The sequence below is a fragment of the Microtus ochrogaster genome (genome assembly GCF_000317375.1).
Source record: "Microtus ochrogaster isolate Prairie Vole_2 chromosome 6 unlocalized genomic scaffold, MicOch1.0 chr6_random_2, whole genome shotgun sequence".
In the NCBI taxonomy this organism is placed as follows: Eukaryota; Metazoa; Chordata; class Mammalia; order Rodentia; family Cricetidae; genus Microtus; species Microtus ochrogaster.
This window is the reverse complement of record NW_004949095.1, coordinates 10,161,503-10,188,883: the sequence shown is the minus strand read 5'-3', so window position 1 is coordinate 10,188,883 and position 27,381 is coordinate 10,161,503. Positions and strand designations below refer to the sequence as shown.

Sequence of the window (27,381 nt, the reverse complement as noted above, 5' to 3'; positions counted from 1 at the left end):
GAAATAAAGTCAGTAACCTGTGCTGTAATGGAATAGAGCAAATGCAAACAACACAATGATCAAAAGAGAATCATTCCTAGTTTATTAAGAATTAACAAAAACAAATAGGCAGATGACAGAGAGTATACACAAAAGCATAGCAGTACAACTGCCTACTATGTTAGAAAAATGCAAAACTAACACTGAAAAAAACATCACGGAACAGTGTATAAGCTATAACTCCTTTATAAAAAGAGGCCATCAATACCTCAAGGGCCATGAAAATGATTATTTTTGTGTAAATCTCTCTCTCTTTATTTTTTCCAGACAAGGTTTTTCTACATAGCCCTAGCTGCCTTGGAACTTGCTCTGTAGTAGTAGTGCTGGAATTAAAGGCCTGCACCACCACTGCCCAGCTGTATCTTATTAATATCTTAATATTACACAAAAGTACAAAAGATTAAACATCACCACATCTGTTTCTCTAATGTGTATGTGAAACAGAAACTTTAGGATTTTCAATTAATTGCCTTCTCCCCAAATGTGACTAGAAAATCAAGTCTATGACAAAGGACAAACTCAAACCAACAGGAACTAAGAGAAGAATGATACAACCAGGTGACAACTAATCTTTATACAAATTACTCTAAACATTAGTCTGATGTGGGATGTCCTGTATAATTTATTGGTTGATGAATAAAGCTGTTTTGGTCAATGGTCTAGCACAGTAAAGTTAGGTAGGAAATCCAAACAGGGATATATAGAGAGAGCAGTTGGAGTCAGGCAGACGCCAGCCAGCCAGTCACCAAGGAACAAGACATGTAGAAATGAGGTAACGCCACAAGTACGTGGCAGTACATAAACTAAAAGAAACTAGACCCTTTTTCAATATCAGCACTTACCATACTCAATTCCCGTGTTCTCTTGCCAATTTCCCTTTCCACCTGATGTAGTTCCAAGCTTAATTGCTCACTTGAGATCATTCCAGGCCATTTTGGAGGCAGTGGAGAGGGCTGTGGCTGGCCTGCCAGGGTGTTCACCTCCCTCTGTACCACCAGTCGGTTATTAACAGCCTATACACAAAGCCAAGCACACACAACTCAGCATACTTCACACTATATAGAGAGTGCCCCGTCCCAAGTATCCACACTAAATAGCCATGTTTGCAATGAAAATGGTCCAACAATAAACACAATCTCTTTTTAGTAGCATTTGAGTAAAAATGGTTTTTTAAAAATATTTATTTATTTATTATGTATACAATATTCTGTCTGTGTGTATGCCTGAAGGCCAGAAGAGGGCACCAGACCTCATTACAGATGGTTGTGAGCCATCATGTGGTTGCTGGGAATTGAACTCAGGACCTTTGGAAGAGCAGGCAATACTCTTAACCATTGAGCCATCTCTCCAAGCCCAAAATGGTTTTATTTTTAAGAGATGTATTTTATTTTTAGAAAAATGTTTGTGTCTGTGTATGTGTATGTGTGTGTGAGCGCGCAAGCGCGCGCGCGTGCAGTGCACATTCCTAAGTGTAGGTACCTATGGATACCCAAAGAGGGTGCTGATCTCCAGGAACTGGAGTTATAGGCAGCTGTGAAACAGGAACCAAACTTGGATCCTCTGCAAAAATAGCCTGGGCTGTTATACAGAGGAACCCTGTTTCAAAAACCTCAAAAGAACAGTAGCCATCTCTCAAGAACCAAAAATGCAGGGTTTTTTTCTTATTTCAAAGAGAAATCAATTATAAATGTTTATCTTTTTGTTATTTTCCCTGACATAAATCTTGTAATTTTTTTTTTTTTTTATTAAAACTCAATGATGGAGGCTGGAGAGATAGCTCAATGGTTAAGAGCACTAGCTGATCTTCTAGAGGACCCAGATTAAATTTCCAGTACCCACATGGCAGTTCAAACTGTAACTTTCCAGGTGGTGCTGGTGTACATCTTTAACCCCAGCACTTGGGAGGAAGAGACAAGTGGATCTCTGTGAGGTCAAGGCCAGCCTAGTCTACAGAGTGAGTTCCAGGATAGGCTCCAAAGCTATAGAGAGATCCTGTCTCGAAAAACCAAAACAACAACAACAACAACAACAAAAAAAAAAAAAAGAAAAAAAGAAAGAGAGAGAGAGAGAGAGAGAGAGAGAGAGAGAGAGAACGAAAGAACAAAAGAAAGAAAGAAAACACCCGTTCTAGGGGAATCTGACAACCTCACAACCTCACACAGACATATATATATAGGCAAAACACCAATGCACATAAAATAAACAACAGACAAACAAACAAAAACCCTCCATGATGGCAAGGATTGTTTTTTCTTTTTCCCCTAGTACTAGTCTCAGATACTTAGTCTGTTTCTTTAGCTACGGAGCTATTCCTGGAGCACTCTCTGCAGATCAGGCTGGCCTTGAACTCACAGAGCTCTGCCTGCCTCTGTCTCCTGAGTACTTGGATTAAAGGTATGTGCTACCACCACCCAGCTAATTATTCTTTTTCTATTAGTCAAGAATTAAATCTAGTTCTGAAATCTCTGTTAATGGTTATTTATACTAACTCTCAGATAATGGCTTTAAAATTCTATCCTTACAGTACCTCAAAAACTACCATTTAAGGGGACTGGAGAAGTGATTTGGTGGTTAAGATCACATAATGCTCTTGTTGAGGATCTGAGTTTTCTTCCTTGTACCCATGTCAGGATGCCCACAATTGCCTATAGCTCTAATCTTCATCCAGCACATGCACTCAAATGCACATACCACCCTACCAAACACATATAAATCCAATTTAAAATCCTTGGAAACCCTTTGAAACTGAAGCAGAAAGAGTTGCAGTGCTGAACACCTGTAGTTTCACTTTAAGTACTAAGGGTGGACAACACAGGAAGATCATGTGTTTAAGGTCAGTTGGGCTGCAGAGTGATCCTTGACATCAAAACCCCCAACACAAAAGTGTCTGTAGGTCTCTGTACCTCTAGTCCACGAAGCTGGGTCTGCTGGCTAATCTGATGGTTCAGTTGCTGTAATTCTAACCGTAGTTGTTCTCTTTCAGCAGACAGAAGGGTTTTTCCATGACTGGTCACTTCTGCCATGGATATTTTTTCCCTTTGGTAAAAAAGAAATCAGTAAAATTTTGAAGTTATTTTGTGAAATCATTACTGATTAAAAAAATAAAATAGCCGGGCGGTGGTGGCGCACGCCGTTAATCCCAGCACCGGGAGGGCAGAGGCAGGCGGATCTCTGTGAGTTCGAAACCAGCCTGGTCTACAGAGCTAGTTCCAGGACAGGCTCCAAAACCACAGAGAAACCCTGTCTCGAAAAACAAACAAACAAAAAAAACCCAAAAAAACAAACAAACAAACAAACAAACAAACAAAAATAAGAGCCAGGTAGTAGTGGTGCACACCTTTAATCCTAGCACTCTGGAGACAGAGATGATGTGGGGTAATAAAGATTTTTCATTCGTATTGGTTTAATAAAACACCGATTGGCCAGTAGTCAGGCAGGAAGTATAGGTGGGGCAACCAGACTAGGAGAATTCTGGGAAGAGGAAAGACAGTCAGAGGAAGCAAGATGAGAAAAGGTACCAACCAAGCCATGCGGTTAAGCATAGACAAGAATTATTGATGAATTTAAGTTGTAAGAGCTACTCAGTAATAAATCCAATAGGCCAGTTTATAATTACTATAAGCCTCTGTGCGTTTATTTGGGACTGAATGGCTATGGAACTGGGCAGAACAGAAACTTCTGTCTACACAGAGGCAAGTGAATCTCTGTGAGTTTGAAGCCAGCCTGGTCTACAAAGCTAGTTTTAGAACAGCCAAGGCTATTATACAAAGAAACCCTGTCTTGAAAAACAACAAGAATAAAACAAAACAAACAAAAAAGTAAAGAAAAAGAAGGTAAGAAAAGCTGCATGCTTTTAAGTGTTTAAACAGGGTTAAAAAAATGAACTGTACCTCTCAATGAAGTGTCCCTGAGGAGGTATGTTTGGATGAGGTGAGTATGGAGAATCTCCCCAGCCACCATGAGCTCCATATGAACTGTAATCTGCAAGGGAACAATTTATTGTGGTAGGATGTAATTCATAGATTTGAATCATTTTCTATGGTACTATATTCAAAAAAGCAAAGGCACATATATCTGTCCAGAAAGTTATATTCCAAAATGATCATAATGTCGTTTCTTCCCCCACGGAACCTAGTTTTTATATATTTTCTTCTTAGTGTGTACACACAAGTGCTTGAATGTAGAAGTGATGCTTGATGTCAGGTTACCTTCTCAAAGCATTGGGATTATAGACATATGCCCACACAGTCTGAATTTTATATGGGTACTAGGGATACAAACTTAGATCTTTATCCAATCAGTCACCTCCTCGTACTCCAAGAATCTATTATTTTAGTAAAGCCATCAAGTCATTTAAAGATAAAAACGACAGGCAATTTATTTTTTTGAAACAGGGCTTCTAGCTCAGAATAGCCTCAAAATCATTATATACCCAAGGATAAACTTGAACCTTCTGATTCTCTGTCTTCTCCATCTTCCCAGTGCTGGGATTATTGGCATGTGTCTTAACACCTGGTTTATGTGATTGTGGTTTCATTTATATTAGGCAGACTCTTATCAACTGTGCTACATTTCAGCTCCTCAGGCAATCTTAATATATAGACAATTAATTTTAGTTTAACCTCCTAAAATTTCCTCAGGTGTGACTGCTTTCTTATAGGAAGTTAAAAAAAAATCATTGCCTCGAAGATTCTTAAAAGCACTGGTAGAATTACACTGAGAGTCATGACTACTCTGGGTTCTTACCTGAAATGCTGATAGGTTTTGTGGGTGCTCCCTGAGGTGCTATAGCCTGCATTGGGCCAGCACCCTGATACAGTGTTTTGGATGTTCGAGAGATGGCACCAAACCGAGATACTGTTGGTCGGTCTCCAAACGGGATGAGGTCATCATCACTAGTTTCCACTGCTCTTCTCTGGAGTTCCAATCTCTGGTCTCTCATTCCTTTACTTTCTACATTCTGACGAAAAGCAAAAATGAGATGCTGTTTAGCATAATTTCCACTAGCTCTGTAGAGAGGTTAATAGAAGTATGATGTTCTTATTATAAGAATAAGCCTTTAGTTGTCTTTGGCTGTCATAAAGCACTGCTTTTAGATCACAGTAGGAAATACATGACAGATGGTAGAAAAGGATAGATTCACCTATTCCTAAGTAGTATATACAAACATTAACTTGTCAGGCAAGCACTTTACCACTGAGCTAAGCTTGAGAAGTACTGTTATGACTTCTTTCGTGTATTTGGGAGAACTTTTAACGGCATCTATACTAGGTTAGTAATTTTATTACTGTCTACTGATGAAGTAGTACTACTGTTACTTCAGTGTGATAGTCCCCTGGAAACACCTTACATAACTATTCTGCTTCAGCTCATTCCAGTAAAGTCTTCTGTGGTGCAGAAGCATATGCTTAGCTAATCGTAGCCCACACTGAAAAAAAGTCTTCCTTAAATTTAACTTCACCCTATTTAGGGCTGGGGACTGAGCGCAGGGCCTAGCTGTGTCACTTTCCCAGTCCCCTTGCAGCTTGCTTATTATTATTATTATTATTATTATTATTATTATTATTATTATTTCTCTCTCTGGTCTGTCATCAATTGGTAAATATTATCTATGAAAATCTACACAAGTTATTAGGGAACCATTTTAGAATTAACAAGGAATACTTTTTTTTTTTTTTAAACAGACTGGGTCTTACTATGTTACCCTGGATAGACTTGTACTCATTTATGGAGACCAACTTAGCCTTTGGCTCAGAGATTTACACCTATCTCTGCCTACCCCAGTTCTGGGATAAAAGGTATGCAACACTATATCTAGCCTTTTTTTTAAAAATATTTATTTATTATGTATACAATATTCTGTGTGTATGCCTGCAGGCCAGAAGAGGGCACCAGACCCTGTTACAGATGGTTGTGAGCCACCATGTGGTTGCTGGGAATTGAACTCAGGACCTTTGGAAGAGCAGACAATGCTCTTAACCTCTGAGCCGTCTCTCCAGCCCCCTATAGTTCATGGTGGCTCTGACCCTGCCTGCCTCAGTCTTGGAATTATAGACATGAGTTATCTGTCCAGGAATACCATGTCTAAGCATAAATTTCATAGGTGTGCACAAGGGAACTCTAGAAAGTGTCCATTAACATTATACACAAGGGGCTGGAGAGACAGCTCAGCAGTTAAGAGCACTTGCTCTTGCAGAGGACCCGAGTTTGGATCCCAGCAACCACAAGGCAGCTCACATCCACCCCTAACTCTAGTTTCAGCGTATCTAATGTTCTTTGACCTCTGAGGACACCAGGCACACTAGTGAAACACTGACATACATGTGAGCAAAACACTCATATGCATAAATATGATTTGTTTAATCTAAAAAACTTTTTAAAATATGAAATGCTAAAAATTATCCACAATAGTAAAAGATCAGGTAACAAAGATCTATAATTGTAGCTATTAGAAAGGAAAGAGTCTGAAATTAGCTTGTGCACAAATGAGTTCCAAGCTAACCTGAAAACTCAGGTTCTGTCTCAAAAAGAAAGAAGTAGTAGCTGAGCATAGTGACTCAGTAGACTGACAAAAGAGGATACTTTAGGTAAGGTCATCCTGAGCAACACAGGAAAACCAGGGATTTGTTTTGTTTTAATTAAAAAAGGGCCAGGCAGTGGTGGTGCATGCCTTTAATCCCAGCACTCAGGAGGCAGGCAGATTTCTATGAGTTTGAGGCCAGCCTGGTCTACAAAGTGAGTTCCAGGATAGTCAGGGCTGTTACACAAGAGAAATCCTGTCCAAAAAAAAAAAAAAAAAAAAGCCAAACCAAAAACAAAACAAACAAACAAATGGTGTATATATAAAAAAAACTAAGCATTAAAATCAGAGTAATGGGTTATTTACTGATAGGGAGCAATAAAAGAGAAATGAGATCACTGCAAAGTTTTATTTCTGCTAAGGGGAGGGGATAATTAATATGTAAAATGCTAATATATAAAGAACATTATATAATATATAAAGATACATTAAACCTTGGCTTACTAGCTACACAGCTACATATTTCTTATTTAAAAAAAAATCCAAAAAACTAAATACAGAGAATTTCAGGGTCTTATAAACTCATAGCAACTATTCTGACTCAATTGCAATTTTCTTTTTAACCACAAAAAAGTTTTCACACATAAATCAAGGAATTCCTGACTATGTATATTCCTAAAAAGGAAAAATCAAAATGTGTTTAAAAATCATTTATTTGGAAAAAAAAGTTTGCTTATTTATTTTATTTTATTCATTAGCGGATGCATATACCCTCCTGCCATAGTGGATATGCACAGTGCATACCAAAAGACAATTTGCAAGAGTTTGTTCTCTCCTTCCACAGTATGGGTTCTAAGGACAGCACTGAGACAGCTTTCTAGCCCTCAATGTGCTTCTTAGATTTTATTTTAGGAACAGGGAGGGATTTATATTCAGGTCAATATTTCTGCTATTCCTCTTCAAATGATTTTTGAAGGGAGTGTCTTTCACTGAACCTAAGCTTAAAATTATTTAACATGGGTTCTGAACAATTACTGGGAAATTGATACCTAAAATGATATACAATAGATACTTCTTTGTCAAGATAATAAAATACTTAATTTACACTTAGATGAAACAAAGCAAAACTAAATTATTTGTCCCTGGCTTTTAATAGATAAACATTTATGCATCTAGATTTGTATTAATTATGGCCTAGTCATTACACATACCATCATTTCCACACTCCCTGCTGCCACAACATCTTTGGGTTTTGCATCTTTGGTTCCAATGTAGGAGCCGATGGTATCACATGACCAAGGAGAATATTGGCTATAATCATTTGCTTTATATTTCCCAGCTATCTTGAATTCTTCATCCAAAAACTATAAATGAAAAAGGGGGAGAAAGAAAATAGAAAATGGTCTTCAAGTTAACAAAACAGGAAAAATAGGGAACTTCTTAGAACATCAAATTGAAGCAATATAATGTATATAATGTATAGTTATTTGATGAGAATAGATTTATATAGACTGAAAAATGTGAAGATTATTTTAGCCTTTATATTTGTTATTAGCAGTTATATATCCTTCAGTGAATCCAGTTAGGATCTTAAGAAGTTTATTCAGCAGCTTATCCACCATCTTAGATGAAGTCAGCAGTAAATATATACCATGCCACACATTTGCTAGATTGTCGCCAATGAGCCTTAGTAACACCTCGGGCAAACGAGAACATTCTAAGCCCCGTGGTTGATTAAGTAAAAGGGTAAGATGCCTCATTTTTATCTTTTTTGACTCAAGGGCTGTGGTTATCCAATAACAATACCCATTCCAAGCCCAATGTATTTTTATTATTGAATTGTGCAAAATTTACACTTCTATAATGCTTAAGATTTTTGAAGTCCTTTCATATACTATCTCATATAGATAAGATAATTTTTAAAACATATTACCACCTAACAAGTATGCTCTTCCACCTGAATGTTATAAATCATGCAGCTACAAAAAAGAATGAGATAAATGCACATCAATATGGACATCCAAGTTAAACAAAAGGGGAAAAAAACCCACACAAACAAACACTAAATGTGCTTATGTGCATAAAAAAATTGAAATGCATAACAAAACTGTCAGGAAATGAGATTTGAAGAAAGTATTCTTTCTATATCATGTATTTCTATAATGTATGAATTTAGTACAACTATATGTAGGCTGCTTATAATCTGAATGGAAGTTTAAATATAGAGCTGGCCAGGCATAGTAACGCACGCCTTAATTAACCCCAGCACTCTGGAGAGACAGTGTTACTATGAACTTCTACTTAGATTACCTTCATACATTAAAGAAATTACTATTGGTTGTGTACAATAACCTTCACTTTATGGTTTTATAAAAAATGGAATCCAGTGTTCTCGAACTCATGGTGATTCTCCTGCCCCAGCTTCCTGAGTGGGAAGATTACAGGCATGTATCACCACACCCAGCTTTTATTTTCTAACTTTCATTATTTGTTATGCATAGTTTGTCAGCTGGCAATATTGTTTATACTCATAACTCTACATATAAAGAATATAAAATATATTCTTTATTTGTTTTTCAAGACAGGGTTTCTCTTTTAGCAGCCCTCACTGCCCTGAAATACCTTTGTAGAGCAGGCTGCCCTTGAAGTCACTGTCTCTGCCTTCTGAGTGCTGGGATTAAAGGTGTGTGTTACCACATCTGGTGTAAAACATATCTTTACACATATTATTTGATATGAAAAAGAAATTTGTACTCCATTAGATTCATTATGTGTAACATAATAATATACTATATATTACAAAACAAGGTTTCATGTATCCCAGGCTGGCTTCAAACTTGTTATGTAGACAAGAATGACCTAGAATTTTTGATCCTCTTGCTTCCTTGTCCAATTTACAAGGTGTTATAGATCAAACCCAGAGATCTGGGTATGCTGGGCAAATACTCAATTTAGATACATTCTCAGTTCAAGTTACCTAATTAAAAGACATAAAATTGACAAATTCCTAGCAAGACTAACCAATGGAAAAATATTAGTATCAGAAATGGAAAAATGAAGACAACACACATTAATGACAGCTATAAGCAATGTTTTGCTGGGCAGAACTAAGCCTAGCACTTAGACGGTTGAAGCTGTAGACCCATCAAGGCCAGCCTGAGCTACAACATAAGTTTAAGGTGAACCCAGGCTACAGTATGAGATTCTGTTTGAAAAAAATTGCCAAACCAAAACAAATCTATTAGCACTATTTTATAGAAACATAAATGTAATGGTCAAAATTATGACATTATGGTACATAAACCAAGCATCCCCTCAAGTTTTACGGACTATTCTCATCTGCATATCTTTCCTTTTTTTTTTTTGTTTGTTTGTTTTTAAGACCACCCTGCTGGTTTATTACCAAATTAAAATACATCTTAATTTATGTCTCAATTATTTTAAACTTATGGAAATAAAACAGAGACTTTCTCAGACTTGCTCTGTAGACCAAGCTGGCCTCGAATTCACAGAGATCCACCTGTCTCTGCCTCCCAAGTGCTGGGATTAAAGGTGTGTATCACTACCGCCTTGCCTGGTGTTATTTTTAAATCAGAAACACAAATGTAAAACCATAGTGATGAATCATCAGAAGCTTTCTCTACACAAAGACCAAAGCTGAGTCAAGAAGACCTAGTACCACTCTTATTCAACATCATAGTAGAGCAACAAGGTAAGAAAATGTGTAATTCTGAAAAGGAAAAAAAAGATTATTATACACTAGGATATAGCAAATACTAGAATTAGGGAGGAAATTTAGCAAACCTGTTGAAAAGTCAATTAATAAAAATCTAATTCTTTAAAAATATGTAATTACAATTACATTCTTTGTGTATGAGTCTGTGTATACACTTAAAAGTCTATTTCTTTTAAATAAAAAAACAAAAATTGAGGGTGATCAAAATGGCTCAGCACATTAAGCCTGATGACTTGAGTTTGGTCCCAGGACCCACAGGAGAAAGAAAATAGATTCCTAACAATTGTTCTCTGACCTCAAGACACACCCCTGGCCCTGAAATAAATAAATACAGTTTTAAAAAAAAAAAAAGGGGGGGGAGGGATTTTTAAAAATAATTACATTTAAAGTAGTTTTTAAAAGTATATGGCCAGAAGGTGGTGGTGTAAGTCTTTAGTCTGAGCACTTGGGAGACAGAGGCAGGAGAGTTCTGTGAATCTGAGGCCAGCTTGGTCTACAGAGTGAGTTACAAGATAGGCTCCAATGCTACACAGAAATGCCATCTTGAAAAAGCAAACAAAAAAATAAGTTAGTTATGCAAATACATCATGCTGATGGAAAGGTATCATTTCTCTGAATACTTATCTAGAGCAACACTGTCCAACAGAAGTTGAATATGGTCCATATGTGTAATCATGAATTTTAATCTATCACATCCAAAATATTAAAAACATGAACAAGCCGGGCGATGGTGGCACACGCCTTTAGTCCCAGCACTCAGGAGGCAGAGGCAGGCGGATCTCTGTGAGTTCGAGGCCAGCCTGGTCTACAGAGCTAGTGCCAGGACAGGCTCCAAAGCCACAGAGAAACCCTGTCTCGAAAAACCAAAAAAAAAAAAAAAACCATGAACAAAGGCCAGGTTTGGTCATGTTGTTAATCCAAGCACTCAGGAGACAGAGGTAGGCGGATCTCTGTAAATTCTGGCCAATGTGTTCTATATAAGTGAGTTCCGGGCCAGCCAGGGACTGTGTAGTGAAACCCTATCTCAGAAAGCAAAAATAAAACAAAAAAATTAATGCCAGATTTTAGTTTTAGGTACTGAATCTTTAGCTCTAGTGTATGCTTTATGTTTATAGAGAGTGTAGAATTTATGTTTACAGCATGTCACATCTGAATTTAAACCAGACACATATTATATACTATGTAGCTATGTGGCTAAAGATTACCTGGCCAGCATCAATCCATCTCAGAGTCAATAAATCGTAATATAAACTAAAGCAGATGTTTTTTATGGAATCAACATTCTGATTCCTTTGTGGGTTTCTGTTTTGCTTTCAAGGTGCTGGGAACTGAACCCAAGGCCTCATACACGCCGGTCAAACGACATTAATATTGAATTTCCCAACATGTTTACTTACTTTTTAATTTAATACTGAACATCCTATACCAATAAGTCAAGACTGTAGTAAAAGTACATCGTTAGAATGAGAGGTCAGCCAGATGAGTGTGTATTGTGCACATCTGATGACCCAAGTTTGGATCTTTCAAACCATCTTCTCACCTTTACACATTAACATCCCAGCCCCCTAACACACACAAAATGAATGAATAAATAAATGCAGTACCGGCTTAAGGACAGAAATAGATAGATGAAACAGGGCCTCTTTCTATGTAAACCAGGCTAGCCTCAAACATATAACCCTTCTGCTTTAGTATCCTACTGTGCCTGAATGACAGATATTTGTAATCATGCCCATTCTAAAGTAATCATGACAAAGCTGACTGCAGAACACTGAAAAAACAACACTCAACTCATTAAATGGTATAGGGCCAATGAACTATCTCTATAGAAGAAAAATGAACCTTGATTCAAATATTTCACATAATAATTCAATTCCAAATAGGTTATGGATCTAAATGTAAAATAAAACAACAAATCTCTGAAAGAAAAAAGAAAATTAGGCTCATGATTTTGAAACTTGATAAACATCTTGGAAACACAATCTATTTCTTCCTTTTTCTTTTAAAGACAGAATTTCTCTGTGTCCTAGCATCCTGGAATTCACTCTGTAGCCCAGGTTGGCCTCAAAGGCAGAGATATGCCTGTCTCTACCTCCTGGTATTAAAGGTGTGTACCACCACCAATCACCCTGCTCTCATAATTTCTTAAACAGGTTATATTACCATTAAACATGATAATGGTTAAGATTAATAGGAAGGATTAAAAATGACATGCTTACTTCTTCTTGATGGAACGCAGGAGGCAATGTTGGTGAAGGTGCAAAAGGAGGTGGAGAGATAACCTTTCTTTCCTCGAGCTGGGCCATTATTTCCTTCCGTCTGCGATGTAGCTCATCCAGGCTAGGATGGGGTTGGGGAGGAGGAAGTCGACTATAAGAAGGATCCTGAAATTGAAAGATTATTTAAAATATGTAAATTCCAGCACATATTAATTAAGCATTTATATACTTAAATGAGAAACAGAATATATACCGATCTTGACATTCAGAAATATCAGCACTAAAGAGAAGAAAGGAAGGAAGGAAGGAAGGAAGGAAGGAAGGAAGGAAGGAAGGAAGGAAGGAAGGAAGGAAGGGTAAAAGAAAAAAGAAAGCTAGCCCAAACTCTCAAGATCTTCCAAATTTCCTAGCTGATGTAGACTTAGTACACATACTATGTTTAGATTGGTGACGTTTCCATTTATGTTTTAGGACCAGGAAGATGGCCCAAAAGCACTAGCTGTTCAAGCCTAACAATCCATGTCTGAGCTCTAGAACCCCTGAGAGAGTCAGATGTATCAGGGCACACATGTAATCCCAGTCTAAATGGTCATATGGGAGGAATAGACAGAAGAATCAGTTGGAAGCTATCAGACAAGCTTACCTTAGAGTATGCTGAGCAGCAGCAAGAAGAAGAGAGACCTTACCAAACAAGGTTAAAAGTAAGAACTACTCTCAAAGCCTGTTCTCTGACCCAAATGTGTGGTGACACACATGCACCTGTGTTCTCACATACACACCAATTATATATACATATACAAAAAATAATAAGTTTTAAAAAGGTCCCAGATTTCAATTCCTAGCAACCACATGATGGCTCATAAACAACCATCTGTAAAATCTGGTGCCCTCTTCTGGCCTGCAGGATGAACACTATACACAGCGCTGTGGGATAATGGTCTGTACCCTATCACTTGTATTTTAAATAAATGCCGATTGGCCAGTAGCCAGGCAGGAAGTAGAGGTGGGGCAATGAGAACAGGAGAATTCTGGGAGAGAAAAGAGTCAGTCTGCAGTCATAAGCCAGACACAGAGCAAACAAGAAGTGACCGCCTTGCTGAAAAAAGGTACCAAGTCATGTGGCTAACACAGACAAGACTTATGGGCTAATATAAGTTATAAGAGTTAATAAGAAGCCTGAGCTAATAGGCTAATCAGTTTATAATTAATGTAGACCTCTGTGTGTTTATTTGGGGCTGAACTACTGTGAGACCAGGCAGGACAGAAGCCTTAGTCAACATACATAGTAAATAAACAAATCTTTAAAAAAAGAAAAGTTTTCATGCAAAAAGAATCAATTGAAAGGGTTATTACCATAGCAAATAAAAATCCTCATAAATATAAATTAAGTTTATGTAATAAGTTAAAAAAATATAGCATACCCTGGGGTATGAAGGTCTGATCTGAGCTGGATGAGGGGCCACTGGATAGTAACCCTCTACCTGTTGGTATCGTTCTCTGGACTCGGGCACATAGGATGGTACTGCTGCAGATGGAATCTCAATGGGTATTGGGCTTTCCCGGAAAATCTCCTCTCTTGTGTAAGACTGAGCAGGGTACACACGGCGGCCATCATAGTGAGGTGGGTACATAGGAGGGTACTGTTGTGGTTGTGTGCCATACTGAGAGTTTATGACACGATCTTGGAGGTAGGGTGGATAATGATCCAAGTATGGAGGACCAGGTTCAGGAGCAGATGGTGGAGGTCGGACAAAGCGGGACACACATGGTGGTGGAGTATAGTACATACCTGTATAATACAAAAGAGGAACACAAAACAAAAATAAACATGCCTGCTTTTTTTTAATATAATCTTTGTTTCTCCTTTTAAAACATTCAAACAACTAAATGTTATAATCTATTCATTTCTTTAAAAGCTTTCACAATACTTGTATTGTTAGTTAGGTTAGCTTTATGAAAATTAGTGAGCAAATACTATCCTTAGGGCCAGGAGTGTAGCTTAGTGGTAGTGTTTGCTTGGAACTGGTAAATTCAAATACCTCTTCCAAATAACAAGTAATTATTGAAATAAATAGAAAAGGTCAATCTACATATAGTCTAAAATAGTAAGTTTATCCTTTTTTCTGGTTTGTCCTAATGCAACAGAGTCACTAGGAATCTTTCACAAGCATCTGTGATACTTGGGATCTACTTTAGTTTCTCCTCTGTAGCCTTTTACATTCAAGAATGCATTCATACTGGTCAAGTACTTCATTATTGAGCAATCTTCTTAGCCCTTTTTAAATATTTCATTTTGAGACATTTCATTTTGAGGAAGGGTCTTCTGGTTGCCCAGATTAGCACTGAACTCACTTTGTAGCCCAGGCACACCTAGAACTTGAGATCCTCCTGCCTCAGACTCCTCAGTAGCTGGAATTATAGGCCTGCTCTACCAGGCCCTGCTACTGTAGAGTTTCAACTTTAAAACTATTAGTGCTAGATGTAACAGGCCACAGTCCACTTTTCATAACACAGCATGCACAAGACCTGAACAGGCTCCAGCCAGTCCAAAGATAGAGGGGAGGTGAATATGTAAGCACCACTAGATGAGGAACTATTAGCATTTGACAGTTGAGAGGGAGACATTTTTTGTTAGGCAGACTACTACCAAGCAGGTCCCACTCCCAAGATTACCTGAACTTGATGGAGAAAGAAAAGAAACAACAACAAAGAGGCAACCTCAAAGTTGGGTGGGAAGTGGGATACAGATATGAGAGGATAAAAGGGTGGATTATTGAATCTACTCTGGAAAGAAAAAAGGGAGGATATAGCTATGACAATGTACAAAGGTAGATTATTGAATCTACTTTTAAAAAGTAGTTTTAAATGTTTTACATTGGATTGGACTTTGTATATTGTATACAAATTTTGGATATTGATATAAATTTGAGACTAATTTTGTTAGAACGTACTGTACATACATATCCACTCTTGTTCAAGGTATTGTACCATACAGCTTAATTAACAATGTAATACAAATCTAGTCCTTGAAAGTTATTATCAACAACTATTTTGGGTAATAAGAAAATGCAGGTTAGTAATTAGTCACCTATTACAACTTATAGTTATATTAGGTATGTTTTCAAGGTCAAATAAAAATACATTTTAGATAGACAGCTCATTTTAAAACACTTCAGAGATCTACAGACTATGACATTCAAGATGTTTTAATACCACAAGTTTTTTTTTTTTTTAAATGACAGTGAGAATGTCTGCTACTGGCAGCACCAATCTACTTCAGAAGATGATGAACATCAAAGAAACTCCACATAGAATTTACTTTCTTTGTGGCAAGAGTAAGACACTGGGCAAGAAAGTGTCCTTGCTTTGACTGCTGACAGTATGCTGTCCTAATTGGATAAGCAGAATGCAAAAAAAAAAAAAAAAAAAAAAAGCGACTGCCAAAGCTTCTCAGGACAAGGCAGGACAGTCTTTTGAAATTCCTGCTTCATAGAAAAGTCTGTCAAATATTTAGGCCTTTAGGCTAGAGACAGATACTAAACGCTGCAGATGAACTTTGGGTGACTGTCAAGGCAGCCAGCTGTTTCTGTCATTTCTCACATTTTTTGGAAGTTCCTTGCTTGTACTTCCTGCTTACTCAGTTAATATTATTTCCTTCTCAGGTACTGAGAAAGTTGAAGATTAGATAGTTACAGTTTTCCTTGTTTACCAGATGCAGAGAAGAAACTCTTTAAAGAAGTGTAAAGTGTATAAGGTTGAAAGACATCAAAAGATAGTTTTTGATAGTAATACAAGTTACGATAGAGAGTAAATTAGGTACAATACTTTGGACTTACCAAGATATAGGATAGATATTGGTTATTTTCTCTGAATTTGTCAAATGCAAATGGACTAGACATTGCATATAGTTGTTGTACGTATATATAGCTTTTAATAAATTAGTTATAGCCTTTTTTATTTTAGACAAAAAGGGAAAACACGGTGATATTGTTTGCAATCTAACAAATACAGCTTGTCTGAAGATCAGAATGTGGAGAGACTAGGAAGCCACTGTGAGAAAGCCAGAGTAAGAAGCACCCCTCCATGGCCTCTGCATTAACTCCTGCTTCCAAGGTCCTGCCCCATTTGAGTTCCTGCCTGACTTCCTTCAATGATGAACAGCAATGCTGAAGTTTAAGTCAAATGAATCCTTTCCTCCTCAACTTGTTTTTAGGTCAGAGTGTTTGGTTGTAGCAACAGTAGCCCTAACAAAGACAGAAATCATACTATAAATTTAGTTTGTAGCCACTACATACTTTTTTTTCAATCTTGGTCAGCTAAATGTTAATACAGTCTATAAATTTGATAGATTTTTATCCTTTTTGCCTATATGATAAATCTGGGTGACTTAAATCAAACATATTACCCTGCTGATAAGGTGGTGGCTCAAATGGTGGGGCAGTTCCTCGAGGATCCTGGTAATAAACATCCGCTTGTTGGGCAGGATACAACTGAGAACCTCGAGGTACCATCTGTATTGGTTTGGTGACAGACATAGGAGGCAAATCTGTTGGCCCTCTTGGAGGTACAGGATGTGGATTCACAGGTAAGGCAGAAATACTCTTAGGCGCAGACTCCAGCCTAAATAAGCAAAATTATACAAGACAAATGTAAAGTCTCTAAAAAACTGCTAGTATTTAGAAAACTGATATATTCGAATGCTGATCTCTTCAAGTTAAAAAAAATTAACCATCCTTAAAAAAATTATTAGTGCAGAAAAAAGAAGTAAAAGGCAACAACACAAAGGCAAAAAAATTATTTTGGGGGGTCAGGTTGTGTTGGGTTCAGACCCCAGCACAACATAGCTGGGCATGCCTGCAATCCCAGTACCTGGGAGCTGAGATAAGAGACCCAGGTTTTCATGGTTATCTTTGGCCACAAAGTGAGTTTAAGAAGAGACTCTGACTTAAAGCAGAAGAAAAACAGCAACACCTAGTAAACACTGGCTTTAGAATCAAACATTTTTTTTCCCTCTACTTAGTTTACAAGGAAGAAATGTGAAGACGTACAGGTCAGGAGGGGACCCAGGAGCACTGCTGCTCAGGTGGTCTAGTTTTCCTGGCTTCAGACTAGAATCAAAGCTGGGGTCTGTCCCACGTGGAATCAGCTGTGTCACTGTGCTCCCTGCCGATACAATTCCATTTGGAAGCGCAGGAGGTTTCCTGCTTGACAAATCCACTGCACTTTCATCAGGAAGCATAGGTGCTGAAGGCAGGCCCACCTCATTAAGTTGACCCAAAGAGGCACTCAGGGGTCTTCTGGGAACCAGACGTTTGTTCATTTTACGAAATCTATATGAAAAGCAAATATTTCAACTAAAAATATACTACACAATAAGTAAATATCAGTTAAAATTGTTAAAAAGTACTAGAACTTTGTGTAGAAATGACTCATTTTGTTAACTAGTTAATGATAAAATATAACTTCATAATTATAGAAACAATACAATAAAAATGAAAAATACTTTGAAGAAATGTACTTAATTCATAAAGATTTCTTATGTGTTGAAGAGAATTCAATGATTCTTTTTATATTTTTTAAAGGCAACAAATTATTTCTTTTTTTTTTTTTTAAATATTTATTTATTATGTATACAATGTTCTGTCTGTGTATATGCCTGAAGGCCAGAAGAGGGCACCAGACCTTTTTACAGATGGTTGTGAGCCACCATGTGGTTGCTGGGAATTGAACTCAGGACCTTTGGAAGAGGAGGCAATCCTCTTAACCACTGAGCCATCTCTTATCCAAAAGTCCGTGTCTCATGGTTTTCATACTTACTTTTCCAGTTCTTCTTGTGAGTGTGCAAAGGTACAGCTGGCCCCACGAGGGCATCCTCCCCTCTGCTTCATATCTCGACACATGTATGTTTTGTATTTGCTATGTTGTGGAGGCTAAGACCAAGACCAAACATTAGACATAAAACAAAACACACAATAACAAATGTAATTTTTATGTTAACAGTTTAGGATTCTGATAACATAGATGAATTTAAGCTAATTCCCACATATTTAAACTATCCAGAACAAAAGTATTATAGGGGGTGGAAATCCCAGAGTTCAAAATTAAATTTTTTTTAAAGGTTTATTTATTAATTTATACAGCATCTGCCTACATGTATCCCTGAAGGCCAGAGGAGGGCACCAGATCTTATTACAGATGGTTATGAGCCACCATGTGGTTGCTGGGAATTGAACTCAGGACTTCTGGGAGATCAGTAAGTGTTCTTTACCCCTGAGCCATCTCTCAGCCCCCAAAATTATTTTTAAATTTTATTATTAGTGTGTGTGTGTGTGTGTGTGTGTGTGTGTGTGTGTAGAGGTGGACAAGGGAGGACCGAAGACAATTTTGTGGAGTTGGTTCTTTCTTTATACTTTTACCTGGGTTCCAGGTATTGAACTTAGTTGCATAAAAGCCTATTTTCCTTTTTTATTTGCATAAAAGCTTTTGCCTACTGAGAGATATTTTCAAGTCCAAAATTAAAATTTAAAAGTAGTATAGGAGGCTCAGAGTTAGGGCTGTTCTTCCGGAGGATCTGAGTTCAATTACCCACATGGCAGTTCACAATCATCTAGAACTCCAGTCCCAGGGAATTAGGCACCCTCTTCTGGCCTCCACTGGCACTAAGCACATATATGTACATGCAGACAAAACACTCATTCATACATAAAATAAAAGTGCTGTGTTAGCTAGCGGGCTACGCACTTGAGTCGGGGGCAAAATAGCCCGACGTTGGACGCCAAAATGTAACGGCGTAAACAAATGCAGACAGGTTGTAAAAAAATATATATAGCTTTAATGGAGAAATAGACTTACAGAACCACCGTTCCCGCGGAGACCAGGAAAGCAGAAGCAAGCACTGCAAGAGCTCGCCAGATTTATAGGTAATCATTAGCCCGAGGCAAACATGCCCCCTAAGGGGCGGGACTTATCCCTACATTTGTCTGTGTACCAGTGCATGCCTGGTACCACAGAGGCTAGAACAGGGCATCTGATTCCCTTGAAACTGGAGTTACAGGAGGTTGTGAGCCAGCATGTGGGTGCTGGGATTTGAACCTGGGTTCTCTGGAAAAGCAGCCAGTACTCTTAACCACAGAAACTTTCTCCAGCCCCTATAGTTAGAAACTTAAAATATCTATTATCATTATTTTCTGTTTTGTATCTCTACCTATACTGGCCAGTTTCTAGGTATACCTAGAGTGACTTATCTGCATATTTCAAACAGCAACCTCTTACCTGCTGTTGGTCTGCTCCTTTTTTGCTGTGGTTCTGAATATAATCAACCAATCCATGTACTACTGTACGTACAGCAACCAGGCCATTTTCTAACTGTTCCCATGTTGGAGGAGGAGCATCTATAAAATTAAAAATTAAACAATCTATAATCTTATGCAATGTTTTATCCAATATCAAACCAATGAAAGAAGTATTTGATGCAATCAACTTTGATGCAATCAAGTTGATCATTACAGACAGAGCTTTCAGAATCTTACTCATCTGTGATGATTAGTGGTATCAAATGAAAAGGACCTAGGATCACCTGAGATGGGTCTCTGCGTGTGCCTGTGAGGGATTCTCTTAATTATGTTAATGTATATAAAAAACTATCCCCTAGTATCCCCTAGGCAGAAGATTATGGATCGTATAAAATGGAGAAAGCAAGCTAAGCAATAGTTACATTCCTCCCTGTTTCCTGACAGTGGATATGATATGAGCACCTGCCTCAAGCTCACCCTACCTTGACTTCCCTGCCATGATAGACAGTACCTTGAGCTGAGAGCTAAAATAAACCCTCTCTTAAACTGCCTCCACAACACACACTAACATAGAATAAAGTGAGAAGACATTCTCTATCTACCTACCTACCTACCTACCTACCTACCTACCTACCTACCTACCTACCTACCTATTTTTGGTTTTTCAAGACAGGGTTTCTCTGTAGCTTTGGAGCTTGTCCTGGAACTAGCTCTGTAGACCAGGCTGGCTTCAAACTCAGAGATCTGCCTGCATCTGTCTCCCAAGTGCTAGGATTAAAGGTGTGGGCCACCACTGCCCAACCGAGAAGACATTTTCATAGATTAATTCTATATAAGACTACTGTTGATGGCATTTGAACTGGGTTTTAAAACACAAATGGCATTTTAACTCCAGGAGGGAGAATGAGGTTTGAAAATACAGGAAAAGCACACAAAAGACAACTAGCCCTAATATATATATGTATGTATGTATGTATGTATGTATGTATGTATGTATGTATGTATATAATATATATGTATGTATATATATTAATAAAAATAAATTCCCCCACTATATTCAAGGTGAAGATCTAGACAATAAGATAAATGATAAAAATGTAAGAGTACTTAGATAATGAAGAATTGAAAAAACACAGCAAAGAAAGTGGAACAAGCATGTGTAAACTTTAAACAGATCGTCTCCTTGAAAATGAGGGTGGGGGATATAATACAGTGTTGCTTAACATGCTCCAAGATCTTGGTTTCTACTCCTGGAGGCTTAAAAATAAAACAAAGAGAGAAACAAAGTTAAATATGGTTAAAGACCCAAAGGAAAGGTTTAACTATGTTCAGTAATATTATCAAGGGAGAAACATTCAGAGAGAAAAGCAAGTGTAAAGACCTTGGTGTGGAAGTATGACTGACGTTTTCCATAATGGCGGCAAACTTAGACAGAGGTAATGGAAGAGAAGACCACGATAAATAAGCTCATCTTGGATCACCTTACATCACAGAAAAAAACTTTAACTTTATTCTGAGTATGGAAATACATAGTAGAATTTCTGAGCACAAAAGCAGCAGCATGAAGAACTCATAACACACATAACAACACAGTGCTAGGGGAAAGGGTCTGAACCTAAAGGACCATCAATTAACACACATGCCATTATTATTTTGTACCACCAAAAGGAGATGAATTTATACCACTGAACGAAGTACAAATTTACTTAAGTTTTAGAAAAACGAAGTTAAAAAAATATACTGGCAAACAAAAAAAAATCCAACATGACAGTCCACAACTATCTTTAACTCCAATTGCAGAAAATCTGACATCCTCTTTTGATCTCCAAATATACCAGGCATGAAGACAGTCACACACAGGCAAGCAAAACCTTGATACAAAGAAAATAAATCTAAAAACAACTCTTTCTTCTTCCTTCCTTCTTTAGTTTTTTTTTTGTTTGTTTGTTTTTTGGTTTTTTTTTTGTTGTTTTTTTTCAAGACAGGGTTTCTCTGTAGCTTTGGAGCCTATCCTGGAACTAGCTCTTGTAGACCAGGCTGGCCTCGAACTCCCAGAGATCCGCCTGCCTCTGCCTCCCCAGTGCTGGGATTAAAGGCGTGTGCCACCACTGCCCAGCTCCTTTTTTAGTTTATTGAGACAGAGTTTCTCTGCAGCTTTGGAAACTGTCTCTTATAGACCAGGTTGGCTTCAAACTCTCAGAGATTTGGCTGCCTCTGCCTCCCGAGTGCTGGGATTAAAGATGGGCTCAACCACGCATCCTAAAAACAACTATTAAAAAAATATACAAAATAATTAAAATGTGGCAAATCTGTTCAATAATGATATTTAAAGATATAATCTTTCTTGGGAATGGGTATGAATTGACATTCAAAAAGTAAAGTCAGAGATTATGGAAATGTAAAACAAGCAGATGGCGATGACAAATGAAACTGACAGAACAGGGTGACTTAGAAGTCAAGAAAATTGATTCAATGACAATGACAGCCATGCTGGCGGTAGGAGGGCTAGAGAAACAGTCAGCATCAAAAATGAGTCTGTTCTTATAGAAGACCCAGGTTCAGTTGCCAGCATGCGCACATGGCAGTTCACAAACAGTAGTAACTCTAGCTCCAGGGAATCCAGTGCTTTCGACTGGCCTCAAGGGACTTAGCAGAAGAACAGATAAACTATATCTCAAAGGGTATGTAGAACAAGTAAAAGAACATTCAGATGAAAAAAATAAACACAACTAAAAGAATAAGCATCAAAGATGAACTCACTTTGAAACATGGAACAAATCATGGTACACATCAAGAAGCATTTGGGAAATGGGTCTGGAGTAATGATACTAGAATTGACAGAGCTCTTTGGAAATCTATTTTATACAGAGGTAACTCTTGATACTAAGAACGCTGAGGAAATAGCTCCAAGGGTACAAGACACTACTTTTGTGGATGGGGGTAAAGTGGGGTGATGTGATGTGGGAGTCTCCTCAGTGTACTGTGATTACCTTTAATGAATAAAAAAACTGCTTTGGATCTATAGCAAGGCAGAACATAGGTAGGCAGGGAAAGCTAAGCTGAATGCTGGGAGGAAGAGGGACGGAGTCACAGAGACACTATGGAGGCTCTACCAGAGTCAGACATGCCGAAACTTTTGCCAGTAAGCCACTCTCACGTGGGATAAATTAAGATGTAAGATTTAGCCAATAAGAAGCTAGATATAATGGATCAAGCAGTGTTTTAAATAAGCTAAACCAGCATGTATATTATAAGGCATCATGACTTCCAAATTTGGGTCTAAGGATATGTTGCTTTGGAAAAGCGGTTCTTCTCCTGATGGAGGAAGGTCATTGGTTAAAAAAATAAAGAAACTGCTTGGCTGGACCTCATAGGTTAAAACATAGGTGGGAGGAGTAAACAGAACAGAATGCTGGGAGGAAGAGGAAGTGAGCTCAGACTCGACAGCTCTCCTCTGGGGGGCAATTGCCTCAGAGAGATGCCATAGCTCAGCTTTCGGGGGCACACGCGATGAAGCTCCGACCCAGGATGGATGTAGGTTAGAATCTCCCTGGTAAGCCACCTTGTGGGCTACAGCAGATTATTAGAGATGGGCTAGTCCAGGTGCGAGAATTAGCCTAGCAGAGGCTAGATAGAAATGGGCCAAGCAGTGATTAAAAGAATACAGTGTCTGTGTAATTATTTCGGGGCATAAGCTAGCCATGTGGGCAGCCGGGGTGCTGGGGACGCAGCCCTGCCACTCCTATTACTACATTCTCCTATTTCCACAGAGGATGAGAACCTGTGGATTACTTCCAGACTGGCGTGGTTTGATGGACCAAGGCTTCCTGAAAGGTTGCTGTGAACACCCCAAAAAATACCCTCAAAAACTTACTTTACCCAATAAAACAGGAAGCAGTTTGGAGAGAAATAACTATGCCCATATTCCCAAATATTGTTTATAAATGTTTATATTTAAAGGGGGATATGATATAGATAATTTGCATTGGTATGGATCTTGGTTTATTGATACAAATTTAAGGTCAACTTTGTTATATGTATAATTGTGCTCTTGAATAAGGTACAGCTCATTTAGAAATGTAATGTATAATTAAATATAGCTTAATAGAGTCATCTATAATAGTCAAGACTGTAGTTATGTTAGTTGGATTTTTCTACATGTACAGAGATGTATTTTAGATGGATAGGTATTCTTCAAATCTTTCAGAGAACTACAGAATATGGCATTTAAAATATTTTAATAGGGCATCTCTTGGGTATATTCCCAAGAATGGTATTGCTGGGTCCAGGGGTAGGTTGATCCCGAATTTCCTGAGAAACCGCCACACTGCTTTCCAAAGTGGTTGCACAAGTTTGCATTCCCACCAGCAATGGATGAGTGTACCCCTTTCTCCACAACCTCTCCAGCAAAGGCTATCGTCATTGGTATTTCTGATTTTAGCCATTCTGACAGGTGTAAGATGATATCTTAAAGTTGTCTTGATTTGCATTTCCCTGATCGCTAAGGAAGTTGAGCATGACCTTAAGTGTCTTTTGGCCATTTGAACTTCTTCTGTTGATAATTCTCTGTTCAGCTCAGTGCCCCATTTTATAATTCGGTTGATTAGCATTTTACAGTCTAGTTTCTTGAGTTCTTTATATATTTTGAAGATCAGACCTTTGTCAGTTGCGTGGTTGGTGAAGATCTCCCAGTCAGTGGGTTGCCTTTTTGTCTTAGTGACAGTGTCCTTTGCTTTACAGAGAGCACAAGCAAGGAACTCAGGACTGAGAGGGGTGCACCCACACACTGAGACAATGGGGATGTTCTATCGGGAACTGGGTCTGAAAAAGCATGGGATAAAACCGGACTCGCTGAACATAGCAGACAATGAGGACTACTGAGAACTCAAGAACAATGGCACTGGGTTTTGATCCTACTGCACGTACTGGCTTTGTGGGAGCCTAGGCAGTTTGCTCACCTTACTAGACCTGGATGGAGGTGGGCGGTCCTTGGACTTCCCACAGGGCAGGGAACCCTGACTGCTCTTCGGACTGATGAGGGAAGGGGACTTGGTTGGGGGAGGGGGAGAGAAATGGGAGGCGGTGGCGGAGAGGAGGCAGAAATCTTTAATAAATAAATAAATAAATAGAAAAATAAAATAAAATATTTTAATAACTTAGAACTTTTCATGACAATGAGACACATCTGCTCCTGGCAGTACCAATTACTTCAAGAGGAAGATAGGCATCGAAGAGTTTACTTATGGAGCTTGCTAGCCATTTGGGCAAGAAACTGCTCTTGCCTGGACTGCTTAACTGGAAATGCAGGACCCGTAGAGAAATGAATGCTGAACTTGCCTAAAGGAGAGATGATCCTTCAGGGTTCCTGCTTCATGAAAGAGTCTGCCAGATATTCTGCAGAAGAAAGTGACTAACTGCCAATAAAGGCAGACCTATCTTTGAAATTTCCTGCTTCATGGAAGTCTGCTGGATGCTATGGGCTCTAAAGATGGATGCCCCAAAGGTACAGAAGAATTTTGGTTGACTGTCCAGGCAGCGAGAAGTCTGTGTCAATTCTAGAGTTTTAGAAGTTGCTTACAATGCACTTCTAGTTTACTTAGGTAATATCGTATCCTTCTGTGGTCTTTGATGGAGTTGAAGAATTTATAGTTAATAACGTTCCTTATTTGTGATAAAAGATAAAGTAGACGTAAATATTTAACTATTTCTTGCTTGATACCTGTTTTATATGTAATTTTGCTACATTAAAGTTTTCCTTTTGGTTTAAACAGAAAAGGGGAAATGGTCCTTCTGTCTATGTGTTGTGTTTATTGGTTAATGAATAAACTTCCTTGGCCTGTTAATAGGGCAGAACTTAGGTAGGCAAGAAAAACTAAATGGCATGTTGGGAGAAAGGAGGCAGAGTCAGTGAGAAGCCACGGAGCCACTGGAGACAGATACTGGGAACGTTAGCTAGTAGGCCAAGACCTCGTGGTGATGCACAGATTAATAGAAATGGATTAAATTAAAATATAAGAGTTAGCCAATAAGAAGCTAGAGCTAATGGACCAAGCAGTGATTTCATTAATAGTTTCTGTGTGGTTATTTAGGTTCTAGGCGGCTGGGATGTACAAGCAATTCCTCCTCAAACAGTGATGCATATTAAAAATAAAGCAACGGAAGCTTTTCTGTAGCAAAGAGGCAGCCAATATTAATAAGCGCTGAAAATATAGGAAGTAGCTCAAGAGTTCGACATCGTCTCCAGAAGTAGTAACTAGGAAACTGTAGTAGCTGTATGAAGTGCTACCTCTGCTTAGAAGGAAACCTTGAGAAGACAGCAGCTAAAATATTGTTCAGCTAACAATTTCAGGTCAAGGAGGGGTGAGAAAGAAATGCCCAAGTACTATTAATGGAACAATCTATGTGAAGATGGGGTAAGAAGAAGGCACTAAAGGAAACCTGAGAAAACAAGTTGTGGCACAGATGTGAAAAGAGTAAAATACAGAATGGTGTGGCAGGAGAGCTATATTCTTAGTGAGCAAGGCAGTACAATGTAAAGTACTGAATGAATTTTAGTTGAGGTGAACTAATGAGATAAAGAGGACATTATCTGTGGCAAAACCTAAAATACTGCTGAAAATATCTAGGAAACGACTTTGGGAAACTTTAGAGGAATGTACAAAATGTAACTGAAGAATCACCAAGCAATACTGAGGTACATATAATAGTTCATTAATTTCTCTTGGCTTTACCTGGACTAGGGTCAATGTTTGCTAGTAGCTCCAAGTGGGGTCTTAGTCGGTTCAAGTTTGCTGGGTCTCCAGTTCGCTGGAGAGCAATTGTTAGCTCCTGAACACTCTGTGCAAAGGAGGCAGGGGTCTGCAACTTAAAAAGAAAAGGTCAGCATTAATTTGTCATTTAAAACATTAAAACCCTTTTTAAAAACACAGTTTATTTACACCTTCATTTTTGCAATTTATTAATTTTAGTTTGTGTCTATCCATCTAACCTATACTTTGGCCAGACTGAATTACTTGCTGGCTAAACAAGATCTCTCTAATCACAGCTTGGTCCATTATGTACAATAGTAAGCTTCCTCTGCTATCACAGACTTGAAATGCAAGGCCTTTCTTCTGATACCATCTTTTAGTTGGGTTATTAGTAGTCTTTCCAAATATAACTGAAATTTGAAGGTATAAAACCTAGAAAATGAGATGATTGAATAATGCCACTGAGTACAGTCATACTGAATGAGTTCAAGTTCTTAAGATCAAAGATCATGACACTAAATATATCAACTGCACAAATAAATTTCATTTATTAAATAGTCTAAACAATTTTGAATGTCTAGGACACTGATGGCTGCTGGAGAAGAAACAGTTACTTTTCTTTAAGATGTGGACCCTGGTAGTGTGTCCCTGTTCCTGTGGATGCCCCTGTATTCATGTGCATGCAGGTATCACTAACTAGACTCAGTGGGATAGTGTGAGGGAAAAAAGGAGAATATCAAAGTAAGAAGACATCATCTTGAGTAAGATGGGGTATGGAAAATGAGAATGGGCAGCTGGAGTAGATATGATCAAGATGAAATTGTCA

At 38.2% G+C, this 27,381-nt stretch overlaps 1 protein-coding gene across 1 annotated transcript in view; it reads right to left on the bottom strand.

Annotated features, from left to right (window-relative positions):
• Rc3h1 (ring finger and CCCH-type domains 1) overlaps nucleotides 1-27,381 on the bottom strand; it is a 118,192-nt gene that overhangs the window by 9,874 nt on the left and 80,937 nt on the right. The window contains exons 7-18 of the mRNA XM_013352493.1: nucleotides 26,538-26,670; nucleotides 19,787-19,905; nucleotides 18,332-18,444; nucleotides 17,563-17,844; nucleotides 16,920-17,134; nucleotides 13,936-14,303; nucleotides 12,515-12,679; nucleotides 7,771-7,923; nucleotides 4,786-4,999; nucleotides 3,930-4,020; nucleotides 2,943-3,075; nucleotides 882-1,052 (exon numbers count right to left, since the gene is read on the bottom strand). Coding sequence (XP_013207947.1) covers nucleotides 882-1,052; nucleotides 2,943-3,075; nucleotides 3,930-4,020; nucleotides 4,786-4,999; nucleotides 7,771-7,923; nucleotides 12,515-12,679; nucleotides 13,936-14,303; nucleotides 16,920-17,134; nucleotides 17,563-17,844; nucleotides 18,332-18,444; nucleotides 19,787-19,905; nucleotides 26,538-26,670 — 2,157 coding nt within the window. The remainder of the gene's footprint in view (nucleotides 1-881; nucleotides 1,053-2,942; nucleotides 3,076-3,929; nucleotides 4,021-4,785; nucleotides 5,000-7,770; nucleotides 7,924-12,514; nucleotides 12,680-13,935; nucleotides 14,304-16,919; nucleotides 17,135-17,562; nucleotides 17,845-18,331; nucleotides 18,445-19,786; nucleotides 19,906-26,537; nucleotides 26,671-27,381) is intronic.